Below are 16503 nucleotides of genomic sequence, written 5' to 3'. Positions count from 1 at the left end.
AGGAACATCAAAACATGCAATATTCAATAGAAAAAGTAACAAATCGAAATTTCATACAGCAATGTTTGATTTTCTTAAGTTGAATTACCCTTATTTAACTAAAGAATAGTTATTTTTTTAAAATGTATAGTTAAGAAATGTGACTAAAGTTGAGCCAAATATAATTAGAGCTTTCTCTTTCAAGAATAACAACATATTTTTCTATTTTCTTTTCTTTCCTTATTTGATCTCTTGATTTGAAGTCTTGAAAATAGATTTTTCTGGAAATAGATCTTTAGGGTTCAGGAACATCAAATCATGCATTATTCAATAGAAAAAGTAACAAATCGAAATTTCGTACAACAATGTTTGATTTTTTTAGAAGTTGAATTACCCTTAATTAACTAAAGAATAGTTAGTTTTTTGAAATGTATAGTTAAGAAATGTGACTAAAGTTGAGCCAAATATAATTAGAGCTTTCTCTTCCAAGAATAATGACATATTTTTCTATTTTCTTTTCTTTCCTTATTTGATCGCAAAAAAAAATAACGGCTAGGAAAGGTAGATAAAAAGAAACCTCAATTAACCTAAATTAGAAACCTAATTTAAAAAATAACATAAAATAAGGTGCAGAAGAGTAGATTTTTTTTCCCAAGGATCCAGTTCTCTTCACTCCTGTAATGAAATGTAATGTCACCACAAGAACATTATGCATTTTAAATTCTCATAAATCTATAAATTTTTATCTTCCTCTTTTCTGACACTATGGATAATTTTCACATCTGGGAGCACCCATATTATAGCGCCCACAGTGTTAACTAGTTATGTGGTGGGTTAAATTTCACTGATCGAATCAGTAGAAATGAAAAGTTCCTTGTGCAGCCTTAATGAAAAAAGTTATACCTTAAAGAGAAACAAAGATCTTTTTTTCTTTCAAATATTATTAATGTTCAGATTCATTAATATTCTTACCTTATTCTTCTCCCTAAAGTTTATATTTCTTTAACTGCTCTTGTCTTTTCGAAAACCGTTTTAATGTGCTTATTTAAGATATAATTTTGAAATATTATTGTAAAATTATATTTTAGAATATAATTTTAGCTAACAGAAAAGCAGGGAAAAGAAAAATCTCTCTCTTTTTTTTAAAAGGGACAGAGATTTGTTTATGTAATGACGAATCTTTAAGACTTTGTATTAAGTTCTATATTATTATATTACAATCCTATGCCTGTTTAAATTGCTTTTATCTGTTTTTTTTTCTTTTAATATACTTACACTTACTGGTCTTAGAGCTTTTTGTGTTCAAGAATCTATTCCTAGGCTAGTAGTTTTTGAACATAATATGAAGGCTAAATTTTATTGTACGGTTCTGATTGTGTAGTCCTACAATGTAGCATTTAATAACTTTCTCTGAGTTCCAAAATGTGGTATAGCTTCAATTGTGTTAACTTTATTATATTTAGCATTCAATTTCTTTTTAATTGCTAATGTATTAATATGTAAGCATAAAAATAAATATCAGTTATAAAAAATTTTAATAATGTTAACCCTAAAATATATATTCAATCTAAAATGTGTGCAATAAGTCTTATGAGATAAGAGTATTTACCAACTCAATTTTTCTGATGTGAAATGGTAAGAATGTCATTTCTCCTCCAATTGCATGAGTTTAGTGAATATAATTTGTCATATATTGATAAATTTGTCCTTATAATTTTTCTCTCCGTGATTCATGATTTTCAGATCACAATTCAATGTCATTATTTATGAATCTTATTTTTCTGTTCCTTCACAACAATATTTTAGCATTACATTTTGGGATTGATATTTTATATATGTGCAATTTAAGAATCAAATATCATGAATCATTTCAAAATCATCATAAAATATTTATTATAAATGCAGTATCAAAAGCTGCACGTTTTTAAAGTTCCTCATTATTCATTTTTTCCTTTCTAAAGCTCTGAATTATTATTATTATTTTTTTTTGAATTGCCTGTTGTTTCCTGTTCATTATTTTTAATAGTGTTTGTTTACTGTTTTATTTATTTTTAACTTAAGAAGTACTTTTAAATTACATATATAACATGGTGCATAGCATTTTTAAAAAGTGTTTAAAGGTGCTTATTTTTGATTTTCGTTTTTTAAAAGCCTTTAAATGTGCATTTTTTATTGGGTATTATAAGAAAGTGCTTCATTTCCCCTTTTTGAAAATGAGATTTTTTTCTTTATCATGTCACATATTATGCAGGAGTGCGTTTTTCACATTGTTCTATTCAACGTTGTTACAATTCATCTAATCACAATCTATTTCAATGTACCTCCGGTCCACTGCTTATGAAAGCGCCAATCATTTTAAATGTTTGATTAAATACTTGCGAGTCCACATGTGCTTATAATGAGCTGGATTCGGTGAGATTATTGCACTCTTATGTGCAACTCTACTGCATTTTGCAAGATATTCTCAATTTCAAGCTTCATTTTCCACACTCTGAAATTGATCAGAAAATTTTTTTGATCATTTTTAAATGGCTAATATAATCAAGAAAGTTCTTTGTCAAAGACTGGTTATTTTATCATGATCATGTAAAGTCTTCGAAAATTATTTTGCATTTTCTTAATGTATATAGTGCTTAAAAATATTTTTTGAGTGCTTATAAAGTACTTATTTTTTGCTTAAAAGTGCTTATTTTTGTTGAAAGATTTGGCTATGCACCCTGTATAAGTTATAAACTTTTGATCATATCTTGTTATTTTACTTCTTTAATGTAAGTGTTTTTTTGTTGTTTTTTTTAATTGAGTTAAGATTTTATAGAAACATTTTTGTTAAAACTTTGCTTATATAGATTATCCTTACTTTCTTATATAGCATTTTTCATTACCTCTTATTGAAGTAGTAGCAACAGAATTGGTGTGTGGTATATCTGGTGAATCAGAAAGTCAAATACGAGACACTTTTGATTTGGCTATGAATACTGGTCCCTGTATCTTGTTTATTGATGAAATTGATGCAATTACTCCAAAGCGAGAAACTGCCAGTGGGGGAATGGAGAGGCGCATGGTGACTCAGTTAGTAAAGTGCATGGATGGTAAATGGAGTACTTTTTTTTCCCTTCTAAGTGTTGAGCTCCTTTGCAAAATTGTACTGAAACTTCCTTGTTTACATTCTGTACTTTCCTTCTGAATAACACGAGGACAAGGAAAAGTAAGTGTATAAACCAAAGAAATTAAAAGCAGAAAGATATTCTTGGTAATATAAACTTCATTTGCTTAAAAAGATTACGAAGATAGTAATAAAAGTTGACTTGTTTCGAGTGCTTGAAAATAGGCGTCTATTATCGAGACGCAGCAGGTGTGAATGATGAAAACAAAAATCATTTGAAGCAGAAACCTTTTCTCTAACCTGTGGAAATGTATTTTGCTCTGATTTACCTCTCTTGGCCACTGCAGGTTTTCTTGCTTTGGTTTTCACCTTCATTTTTTTATTTCATTTTTCAATCTTGGCTACTGCAGATTTTCAAGTTTTGCTTTTCACCTTTATTTTTTACTTTTTATTAATAAGTTAATGTTTTCTGCTAGTCTTAAGAATGACTGCCTATTTTTGAGCACTAGAGATTCATGTCATCCTTTCTTTTTCTACCACCTTTTTTTGTTTTAAGAATAAGAAGAAGTTTATATCATCAAATGTGAGAAAAACTTAAAAAGAAAAAGAAGCAAGGACTAACACTTGGAGGCTTAATAAAATGAGTAATTTTTATTAGTACAAGTTTTATAATTCCGCATTTTTATTGATATTATAGATCTAAATGATAAAGATACTTCTTTTAATGTTATGGTAATTGGAGCTACTAATATACCAGATGCTATTGATCCATCTTTACGCGGTGGAAATCGATTTCGCTGTGAACTGGCTATAGGAATACCAAATGAACAAGCTAAAATTCAGTGAGATTTATATTTATTTATCTATTAATATTACAATATTGACTTAAAGTGCATAAGTGTTGTTTGTATTTTTTAAAATTTTTTATGTGATTTAAATAATTATATTGTAAGCCCAAATATTAGTTAAATAGCAAAAAAAATTATCTATACGTGATTATAATGTATTTATTTGGTAATGTTACATTTTCTTTCATGAAGTATAAAATGTTTAATAGTTAAATTCATGAAATACTTTAGTATTATATTTTCAATTCTCTTCCTTACTTTTATAAGTGATCTAAATAAAAGTGTATTGTTTTCTATAACACAGAGTGTCAATTGATCAGACCTAGGCATTTGGAAATTTTATTTTGGCCTGTAAAAAAAATTTATATACATAGCAGATTTTTTTCTGAAGCTTGGAAAACTCGTACACTAAACCTAAAAAATTATAATTTTTAGAAGTGTCCATAACATTAAGAAGCTAATAAGGTTCACAATAAATCACTGTAAAAATTTCTTGACTGTACGATTAAAACTTCTTTAATCTTTAATTAAATTTTTCAGAAAAATATTAATAATTTATAATTTTAAATTTTTTTCTAGATTAGCAAAAATTTTGATGTTTTATGGTCTTTTGAGAAAATGAATAAGAATAGGTTGGGGTTAATTTTTGATAACTTCTTAGACCTGAGCAGTAATATAAGGATAAACTTGAAGCAACATTTGTTGTTTTTTTATATATTTCGACTATCTTTTAAATATATATATTTCATTTTGAATACAATGTTTCATTCAAGTCTTATTTTTTAATAAGAATTTTTACTATTTTGCTTATTTTTTACTGTTGTGATGTAATCATTCAAAAAGAAAAAAAACTCTATAGAGGATAATTTATTTGAATAATTTAATTCTAATTTATGGGTTTTTGTACTATTAAGCAAAATTTATTTTATCAAAATTTGGGCATGGGCTTCACACGTTCATTGCCCTTTGAGTGTAGGTAATTATACTATATCATTAAAAAGTGATTTATAAACATAGCTGCCGACTCTACTGGATTTTCCGGTAGACTACTGAATTTTACCAGTTTCTCCTGGTCTACTGGCTTAATTGAAATTCTCCTGGTTTTTGTACATTTTAGAAAATTCCCTAAAATTGAATAAGTTATCCTAAAAAAATCCCTATTGAAATAAAATTTTTGTACAGATTATTGCTTGCTTGCTAGAATATTTAAATAAGCATTATTAATACATAATGAAGTGAACCTCATTTGTAGAATTTAGCTCAAAACTTTTTTTTTTTCTAAAATGTTAAATTTATTTTTATTCAGAACTCTCTTTTTAGATAGATTGTTAACTTTTTTACAATGTATTCAGACTTAACCAACTATTTGATTATAATGTTATCATAGCCAGGGATGTAGAAAATTCTCAAAGCCTAATAATTCCCCAGAACATAGTAGTTTTTTTTTTGGGTTCAATTATTTTTTTGAAATATTTTTTGAAAGATAAGTTTGTGTATTGTTAAATTTTTTTAATAATAATTTTTCTTCAACAAATAAAAAAATATACTCAATTAAATTAATTCAATTCTTGTATAACTGCATATGAGTTGAAAGTAGTAAAAATTAGGAGATATTAAATTGATGTATAATTTATAGAACTAAATTTTAAGTCCCATTTGAAAACTTAAGGAACTCTAACTAATAAATAAAGAATTGGCGCAACAAGAAATATTCTTTTTCCTTTTTATATGAGAAATTAATATGATTTAACAAATTATAAATTATATTAGAAATTATGTAAAACAAACATATTTTTGAATTTTTTTTCTGGAAATTTTTAAAAAAATTTTTTGGCAATTTTTTTTTTTTAAATATTAGATTAAAATTTTCTCTAAGGGTACCTAAACTTTCCTCAAACCTCATTCACTTACATATTCTTCACTTCTAATCATAACTAACTGATTAGGATTATATTCTGAAAAATACATTCTTTTAATAACATTTTTCATTTGAAAGAATACTACTCAACATTACTTTTACTTTTATAGAGCACTAAGAACTTTTATTGAACAATAATATTTTGTTTCAGAATGCTGCAAGTTTTATGCAAGGATGTTAAGTTAACTGCTGACTTTGATTTCACCTGGGTAGCTCATCATACTGCAGGATATGTTGCTGCTGATTTAAGGAACTTGGTGTCTAATGCTATTGAAATTGGAGCATGCAGGTATGAAAAGCATTTACAAATTGAAATTATATTTATGTTAATTTTCTACCTTAAGTCATACTGAATTTTAAAAGTATTTTACTGTCAAAATTCCTATCAGCAGACACCACTAAAAATTGAATAAAAAGTCTGAAAATATCAGTTTTTTTTTCTATGTTCAGATAATAATAATTCTTAATTTTTCACCTAAAGTCAATTTGAATTTATAATTAATATATAGCCAAATTTCTCATTAGCAGGCTGTTAAAGGTACTAGATTTTATTTTTATTCGTTATTTGAATATGCCCGTGAGTCATCATCTTCATTAGAGTTTTTATCATTGGTTGCTATGGTGATATTATAGAGCAAATTTTTTGTGTAAAATAAGTGTTATGTTTCTTGTTTTTTGTAAAATGAAGTCAGAATAATTTTATTTTTGTTAAGTAGTAGTTATTTAGTAGAGTATTGCACTTTCTGGTAGAGTCTCTTAACATTTTTTGCATTAGGAGGCACCAATGGATCTAGAATTATTGGTTACATGGTCTTTTTTTTAAGAAAATGCATTTTACAGTCACACATGTCTTTTTTAGTTTGAATTCTAAAAAAAGTTACCTTAATTAAGTTTTTAAATAAAAAATATGATAATTTATAAACTTTTTTTTCTAGGCTAGATAGTTTAAAGTTTTAAAACATTTCATTTATCCATTTCCTTCTATTATTATAAGTACTATTTAAAACAATATTTATTATGCAGATTTTTATTTTGCACTTTAAACACTGATTTCTAATTTAGTCAAATTTGCTTATAATGAGAATGAAGGGACCACAATATTTGTTCGTTATAACAGAGTGCTTGTAAAATATGTGTTCATGAAAAAGTTATGCATACTTTAATATATATTTAATGCTTTTTAAATTATAAATTTAATACTTTATTTGTTTTTAATTTCTGCGCAGTGCAAAAAAAGTTTGTTGATTTGCTTTGAACTGCCTAATTACCTCTTCGTTGTGTTTTGAATAAGATTCATGGCCCAAAAAGCATTGTCATTTGTACCCCTGCTTTTTTTTTTAATAAAAAAAATAGGGAATAAACATATTTGTTGGATTTATTTTTTCAAATTTAAGCATTAAGAAAGAATTTTTTTTTCAAAAGAGAAATTAGCTAATTCCAAAAAAAGTAGATAGTTATGGAAAATTTAAGAACCTCAAGTATATTACTTGCTAAACTAAGGTTTGCTCCTTAAAAGCAAGTTATGCTTTAATAGACTTTACATTATACCAAATATTATTGATTTTTTCATTAAATCCAAGTTCCCTTAATCTTGGCTCATTATAAGCAAGTCAGCTGTATCTAACAACTACAATAAATATTATTAACATATATTTATTACATAACTGATACAATAACTAAATTAATAATATTGAATAGTTATATTTTAAAACTATAATCTTAAAAAAAAATAAATTAATGTAATGAATAAAAATCAGTGATGCAAAATTCCTCATAATTAAAAACATTGTTGTTCCTCATTTTCACCTTCTGTAATAATATTTATTCAAAATGATTTGCTTATCAAAATAAATTTTATCTCATCATCTGTTTGTGAAATTTTTAGTTTAAATTTTATCCATTTGGTTTTTAATTCCAGAGCATCAGACAAAATTTCTACATCAACTTCTAACTCATATGATCCTACACTCTCTGCTCTTGAAAAGGGTAAAATTTTTATTTCTACTATTTCTTTTATATTATCTTGATTATGGAACATAAATAGATCTATTGTGATATCATTCTCATTTAAAATCTATTGAAAATTTCCTTTAACTTATTTACATTATTTTAATTCTATAATTGAATAAGGCATAATTATCGCTTGTTATCATGATTATTTTATTCATAAACACTTAGGCTGCCTTTTTTGTTAAATGATAGATAAATTCTAAGAATATGCAACAATTTGAATCTATGTATTGTTACCAAAATCAGCCATGGATCAATAACAGTTAATATGTTTTCTATTTTTGTATGTGATAGGTTTTTGGGAAAATGCACATAAAAGTTAATAAATAGTTTAATAGAAATTATAGACTGTTAAATCAAAATTTTACTAATACAATAATTTTTCAAGGAAGGTTTTTTTGTTTTTACTGTCTCCTAATTTCTTGTCCTTTTATAGATATTTTGATTAGAGTTTTTTTAAGGACAATTACTGTTGGTGTTGTGTGCAAATTTATTGTTATTTTGCTTTTTGTAAGATTTAATAATGATTTAATAATTCTGTAAGATTTTGCTTTTTGTAAGAGGTCAGCAGAAACCTGAAACTCTCTGGTAAATGAAAAAAAAACAGACTGGTTTTTTTTTCTTTCTAAAATTTGAAAAAACAACAACAGAAATGTAAAACTCATCTTTTCTTAGAAGTAGTGATAACAATGAGTAGCCAGATAACAATGAGTAGTAACAATGAGTAGCCAAAGTAAGTTATTCTGACCTATGGTACAATTATTTTTTGTAACATATTAAGTTATATATGTTCATACCTGCCAACATTCTTTCTTTTCGAGAATGGATTTTCCAAGTGGTAGTAAAACAATTACCGAGAAACTATCTTCCTCAAAATTATATTTTAATCAGGTTGAAATTCTTTATCGTAAGGAATAATATGCATTTATATATTTGTTGTGATTATTTATATGTAGTGGTGGTCAAACTGATTTAAAATTATTATTATTATAATTCAAAAAGTTTAGTGAAATAACACGAATTTCGCTAGCACTTTAAATATGAAAATAAAATCTTCCGGGAAAACCGGAAGAGTTGGCAGCTATGTATGTTGTTAAGGTTAAAATTATTTTACATTAAATTCAGTAATTTACGAAATGTAACTTACTGCAAACAATTTGTATGCTTTAAATTGTCCCATTTCAGTTTTATACATAGTTAAGGAAAACAATCATCTTATGGCAAATTATGGTTCAAAATTTTATTTAAATTTTCTTTGAAAAGCTGGAAGGGTTAGGGATTTTTTTTTTTTTTTTTTTTCCTATTGGGTGGGATCTTGTTTTGCTTCTACTGTATAACATTAATAAATGATGGTCAATTGAGTAACAACTTTTCCACATAATAAGCCATGTATATTTGATTCATTTTTACAAGTTGAAACAAATATTATTTTTTACTATAATACGAAGGCAAAATTTTTTGTATCTATATCCTTATTATGAAATTCTATAAGTAGTATAATTAAAATTTGTTTTTTTTCTTCTTAAAATTGTGAACTATTACTTTTTATGCTAAACTCACAATATTGATGAATTCTTTGTTGAATCGCTACTATGTTCATAGTGTTACAAAAACTAAAAGAAAAAAAAAATCCCTTTTCAAATGACAATTGTCAACATGATACAGCTATTGAAAAAGCAAACAAGTAAAAGTAACCTAATTTGCAATTTTAAGAAATAGTTGCATTGAATGTTTGTTTTTTATGATTATTATACATATATATAGTCATTATATGATCAAATAATGACTATAATTTTCTATAATGACACACATATATGATTTCAAAATTTTCAATAATGATACTGAGATAAACTTGCTTTGTCATCCCTAGCATTCATTCTTTTTATGAAATTCTAGAATCTTGTTCTCTTTTTATCTGAAATTATGTCTAATTTTTTGTTTCATTTGATCTAGGTTGATCCAAGAAAAAGTGACATTGTCATTATTTTATAATTTTGCCTTGTTTTTAATTTTTAAAAAATTCTTTTTGTTACAGCTGAGTCTTGGTTCAATTCTCTTGATTCATCTAAAGAAGTAATGTCTGACTTCTATTTTGATCTTTGCGATTTTAAAGTAATTCCTCCTTCCTTTCTTCTTTTAGTTAATAATTGTGTAAATATTTAAAAACTTTGTTGCTTTTATCGGTTTATATATTGTTGCAAAATGCTTCGATTTTTGTTTTAGGAAGCACTTAAAGAATACGTCCCTAATTTTAAAAGAGAAGGATTTGCTTCAGTACCCAATGTCACTTGGGAAGATGTTGGAGCTTTAGAACATGTGAAAGAAGAACTTCAAAATACAATGGTGAGAGTTTTCCGTACTACAATACACATATATATATATGTATGTGTGTGTGTATATAGTGAAACTTCGCTACAACAATATTTTGGGGACCAAATAAATATATTACTGTAGAGGGATATATTATTATATCGAGGGCCTACATTCTTTGAGGACACAATAAGATTTTTTTTTTAAATTTTAATGTTATATATGTATTAACTGTAATTCTATATTTATATATTATATAAAAATTTAGTTTGCAGTGTGGTAATTATGGTTAAATATGAAATCAGATAGAAATGTTACATTTGTGATTTCTTAAGAGATAAGGGAGGCAATTCTAAGAATGGAAGGTCTTGGGGTGGTTTATGTACATCAAGGATGGGGTATTGAAATTGGAATACAAAAGCCATTCACTGTGGGGAATAGAAATAAGATAAGAACATAATCAGCAGTGAGAATTCTCTTGTTAGAAAAAACTAAGAAAAATCGTTTTGCAAGGGTTTATTGCTTCAGAGAATATTGCAATATTGAGCGTTGAATAACATTGATTCATATGCAAGTTCGTCGGGACCACAAAACATTATTGTAATAGAAGGAGTTATTGTTGCATCGGATATCGTAGTAGCCAGAGTTCACTGTATTTATATATATTTGGTCATTCCAATAATCTGAATTTTAAAAAAATTTTAAAAATAAGGAAATGGAAACACTGATTTAATTGGTTACATTATAAATCAAATTTTTTATATTTTCTCAATTTGAAAATATCCATTTTCTCTTTTCGTAAGTGTTCTCAACAGTCCTATCAATGTATTCCTAAGACTGTATTGATGAAATGTAATCTTATCTGTTTCTTAATTCTGGTCATTCTTGTTCATTATATCTTATAACTGAGCTTTGTCAATTTTTTTTAAAAAAATTTCTAAAATATTTTCCATTGTACAGGCAGACGTACCAACTCTCAGGCTGTTTTCCTAATAAGCATATGAATCAAAGAACCATGCACAGCTAGCATACAGCCTTCAAAATAATCTTTTTAGAACTTAATTATTATTTTTTTAAAGTGTCTTAAAAAAGTATAATATTGCTTTTAAGAAAACATATACAGATGATTTCTATTTTTAGAATTCCACTCTAATGCTTGCTTAAATGGCTAATTTCAGTAAAATTTCAATTGCTCTTTTTGTTGATAGTTTTTTGTGTTAGTAACTGTTTTACGAAAAGATGACAAAACTCATTTCTTGATAATCCAGAAACTCAGTTTTATGCTTTTAAGATATTTTAGAACAAAAGTTCGGTTTTTATTCTTTTGATCCAATCAATCAATTTAAAATGATGTGTAGTCAGTAGTGGGAAAAATAAGATTTATAGAATATTAGCCAAGTTAAAGCTGGTGGTGTAGGCCATTCCTCATAGTGTTGCAATCTTTCAGAGAGCATTTAGCCTCAAATTTTATTTTTTTAACTAATCCAGATATGTCAGGCATTGTTTTTTTTCTTAATAAACTTAAAAGAATTTGATGGTGAAAAAAATTTATATAACATATTGAAAATAGATTTATTTATTATTATTTTCAAATTGTAAGGAGTAAAAAATGTACTTATGTAAATTTAATCTAATGAATGTGTGAATTATTTTTTTAGTATTTATTTTTTTACTTATTATCCCTTTTGGTGCTTAAATTTTTTTTAATCAAAATAGATTCATAAATTTCATTCTTTGATCAGGCATTTCAATTCTACATATATTTTAGAGTTAATGTATAAAATATTTTTATAAAAGAGTTTTTTTTTTCTTCAGTATTAAACTAAATCATAAGAAAGATTTTTAGATAATTAAATTAGAAAAATAATTTTTTAAGAGTAAAATATTTAAAATTAATTGATCTTGGTTAAATTATGATTTACTTTACGAAATACAAAGGTTAAATGTATAATGCAAAATACTTACAAAAAATTTATTAAAAACAAGGTTTTTGTATGATGAACTTGGAAACAAGGCTCAAGGCAAAGACTCACAATCTTAGAACTAAATTTGTGTTTCTTAGAATTTCTTTTGCCAGATAAATTTTTTTAAGGAGCATGCAGAATGCTGCAAAACTGACTTGTGTATTTTGCAGAAAAATGGATAATTAGCTCAATCTGTTAACCTAGATCTGAATAAACAGTTAAACAACACAGCAAAGCGAAAATAAAATCATGAACAGGAAAATAGTGAGTTGCACAGTTAAACAGACAGAAAAAATGCATCTCCACAGAAATACGGATTGTGTAAATTTTGCTACTTCTACACTGTCTGTGGAAATCGCAAGATATGGTGGCTATGGTCTCAAAAAAGTGTCTGGCCTTTTGAATTTCTGAGGTTGACAGTTCTGTACTGGTAAAAAGTAGCTTAATATATAAAATAATAACTCTGCTCTGATATAAAAATAATAACTCTGTTCAGTTGGTAAGTCTTTTAATTGGGCTGGTATAGCCTGGTTATTAGGGCACTGGGCCTATGTCCATGAGGTGGTGGGTTCGATCACCACAGGCCGAAAACTGTAGTAAATGGTGACTGGTGCACGTTAAATCTGTCAGATCACAAAGTCCTCCATGTTCTCATAACAAATCATACCACTGGGGGTACTGATCCAGTAGTTCCCTTGTCTTCTGGATTGAGTTCAAAATTACAAGGCTACAGAGTTGATCATTAGTAATTGTTAGTCTTTATTAACCTAGATCAAAATTATACTAATAAAATTAGTCTTTTAATTTTATTTTCTCTCTGCCAAGCAAATTTGTTTGCAAACACATGAATTACTGTGAAACTGAAAAGAATATATTCATATATATTTTTTTAATAAGATTTGATAAAAATATTATACATGTATTACTGTTAAACTGAATGAATAATATTTTTGTTTATGCCTTTAACACTCAAGGCTTATAAATATTCTGTCAGAGATACTGTATAACACCAACTAAGTGCTTCTTTAAATATTTTGACAAATATTTGAGTGTCAGAATTATTTCTCTTGTTAAACTCGCAAGGAAGTAAGGTACATTCTAATACATTTATAACATTGGTCCGATCAAAACATTACATTTTACTCGTTGAATGCACTCTCGTTATAATTGGGCTCTGCCGTATATGTACATAGACTAATTTTTATTCAAGCTACATTCTTGTTCGCTATAGTTAAGGTAAACTAATGATTTAGAGAGAGAAATAAAGTTATTAAACATTAAAAAGAAACAATGATTTTCTGTAACATCTGAAGCAATTTCAAAAGTTTAGCCATCCCTGCTTAATGTGATGTGAAAATAATTACGATAAATTAAGTGATGTTTTAACCCTTATGTAAGTCTTCAAATTTATATCTGTTTTTTTCCCAGCAACCTGCTTATGTTGCTCTGTATTGTGCAACTATTCATTGGGCTCCTGTCAATATTATTTTTTGTAAGAAAATAATAAGGTTTTAATATCAAATCATTTAATTAATTATGTGGGTCGAGTATAACCTGAATTTTGATTACAAAAGTTTCATGATTTATATCTTTATGTCATTATTCATTGTTATTTTATTAAAAATTTATGATTTCATTAACTTTATAATTTAATAAGCATCTTTATTTCATTTTTTAATTAGTGGCCTGTTAAATACAACAAATTTTATGAAGAAAATAATTTATCTAGTACTAAAGGCATTCTGTTATATGGACCAAAAGGCTGTGGAAAGACACTTCTTGCCAAAGTACTGTTGTATAAGTATTCTTTATGAGTTAATATTTTCTTATATTTGTGGCCTGTTAACTTATATTTGTTTAGAATAAAATAAAATTACATTTTTTCAAATTTCAATATCCATGCAATTATGATGCCTATTATCTGTCCAACTTTATTTTAATCAACTAAAAAATAGTGAAAATTTTGATTGAAAATTTAATTAAATGCATCTATTATGCAACTATTATTATTAGGAAGTATGTAAAATTATTAATTTTTCAAGCTATTTTTTATATTAATAGGTTTGTGAGCTTGCTTTGAATTTTGTTTAATTTTTAAACTTTTTACATAATCAAGTTAATCATAATATTAATATTACATACTATTTTCTTCTAAAAAGTAAATGGACAAAAGATTTTGAGATTTTAAAAGTCTCCGTCTTAATTAAGATTGAAATATTAATTAGCACAAAAATTGTTTCGTTTAACAATTTCTGCATCTAAAATTTTTTCTTAAATTATAGCCATATTCACAATTCAATAATGTACTTGATTGGTGGTAATAGTTTTTCAAAATTTAGCTTGCTCAGTGTTTTTATTACAGAAAAAAAATGGGAGAGAATTTCTTACCCATTCTCAGAAACAGGGTGAGATTTCAAAAAATTAAGTGAGATTTCTAAAAATTAAAAAAAACACGAATAGACTTGGAAAAAAATTATTTCTTTAATTATAATACATTTTTAACATCTTATTATTGAATATTTTTGCTGCATCATCATATGGAAATCTACTTTTTCATCAGCTATTATATTTATTTGGCTGAAAAATATCTGTATATGTTTTGTTTTGACCGTTTCTACCGACATTTGTTTCATTTTCATTTGTCCATTACGGAGTAGAAGATGTCGCCTTAACAAGGTATTTGTCCATCTTACATTCATGCACAAAAATGTAAACGTCTTACATGAAGAAACTTTACCTACGGTGAACACGTGGTTGCAGAGAAATGTGTTCTGAAAGATGTTCGTGGGGGTGGTGTTATGCTGTTCGCACTGGTTCTGAACTATACTGGTAAATAGGGTAGCTAGATAACAAGGACCGATGTTCAAAATAATGAATGATCAAGGAAGAAAAGTGAAACGGATTTTATTCAAAATGGCAAAAGACGAAATTTTTTCCAAAATTCGTGCATTTTGAAATTGATTAATAGAGTGCGCGAACTTCTCGCATTAATAATTTTTTATTGCAAGAAAAATAAATAAATATGCCAGATTCTCGCGCTGTAGTGAAAACACTGTTGCTATATAAATTAATTTTGGCTCTAAGTCTTTCTTAGATGTTTATTTGCTGAAGTTACTCTATAAATAAACTATGTTACATTATGTTTTCATATTTCACTTGTACAAAATATATTTTTGAATTAAAATTTATATGTTAGTGTATCTTAAAATCTACTTACTAAACCTTTATCTAGCAAAATTTTGTTGAAACATTTTTTCTCGCAAAATGTAATGTTAGACATATTTTCTTCCAAAAAGTAAGTTTTATTGCTTATTAAATAAAAAGCCTATTTCTGATGAGTACGGATGGAGTGATACTCTAAAAATTTGCTGAATTTTTTCCAGTTTTACTTATTTATATTTACATTTGATTAACATTTCATGAATCAGTAAGGTAAAAAATAATATTTTCGCTGTGCAAAATAATATTTAAATAAGTGAAATTCAAGGGAAAACTAATATCCAAATGAGAAAGGTCAAATGAACAGTTTTTGACCAGAGATTCTTGTTTATTCTTTATTTTCAGCTCAAAAAAATGTGTTTGCATTAGTGTCTTGAATGCATTAGACTTTCTTTCAATCTATGCTGATAACGTTAATAAGATTATTTTCTATTTTAATGAACATATTTTTCATTAAAGTTGAAAACTCATTATAATAAACTATTTATGCTTAGTTTACAATTTTTAATTTCTTCAATGCTCTAGTCTTTATTTCTTTTTAAATTTCAACCTGTTTTTGTTTCTTTATTTTTATTATAGGCTTTAGCAAATGAATGCAATATAAATTTTCTATGTGTAAATGGACCTGAATTGTTAAACATGGTAAGATAACCCTGTGGAATGCAGTTATTTTATTTATTTTAATAGTAATTCATTTATTTAGAGTACTTCTTAATTTTTTCTTAATAATAATAATATTCAGATAACTATTTAACTATTGTTATGAGTTTTAAAATACTAAGTATTAAAATTATATTCATGATCAATAGTACTGAATACTGCTTTATTTTTGTCACATATGGTTTTAAAATTAATTTTTATTTAGTTTATCAAGCATTCTCATTTGTGTAGAATGAGTAAATGCCTCAGCAATGCCTATATAATTTAAAACAACACTCGTAGCAGTTATTGCTCCTCTACAAGTTCAACAGCATGCACAGAATTTAAAATACATCCTTCTAGTAGCAGAAAAAAGAAGCATATTTCAGGAATTTTTTTAAAATCAAAATTTTGAAGAGAAAAAAGGTCCTTATTATGCATTCAATTAACTGTAAAAATAAATTTTTCCTATATTTTTTTTCTTCTTCCAACTCCCACCTGGGCAGATTTGTT

General features: G+C 26.3%; 1 protein-coding gene across 1 annotated transcript in view; it reads left to right on the top strand.

The window, feature by feature from the left end:
• The window catches only part of LOC107450167 (nuclear valosin-containing protein-like), a 36248-nt gene that overhangs the window by 12477 nt on the left and 7268 nt on the right, over positions 1–16503 (top strand). Inside the window, exons 8-15 of the mRNA XM_043048696.2 lie at positions 2849–3068; positions 3780–3924; positions 6000–6137; positions 7767–7834; positions 9894–9970; positions 10082–10201; positions 13815–13919; positions 15931–15993. Coding sequence (XP_042904630.1) covers positions 2849–3068; positions 3780–3924; positions 6000–6137; positions 7767–7834; positions 9894–9970; positions 10082–10201; positions 13815–13919; positions 15931–15993 — 936 coding nt within the window. The remainder of the gene's footprint in view (positions 1–2848; positions 3069–3779; positions 3925–5999; positions 6138–7766; positions 7835–9893; positions 9971–10081; positions 10202–13814; positions 13920–15930; positions 15994–16503) is intronic.

The sequence above is a fragment of the Parasteatoda tepidariorum genome, chromosome 5, assembly GCF_043381705.1.
Source record: "Parasteatoda tepidariorum isolate YZ-2023 chromosome 5, CAS_Ptep_4.0, whole genome shotgun sequence".
Lineage (NCBI taxonomy): Eukaryota > Metazoa > Arthropoda > Arachnida > Araneae > Theridiidae > Parasteatoda > Parasteatoda tepidariorum.
The sequence above is the reverse complement of the archived record's forward strand: the minus strand, read 5'-3'. Positions and strand labels throughout refer to the sequence as shown.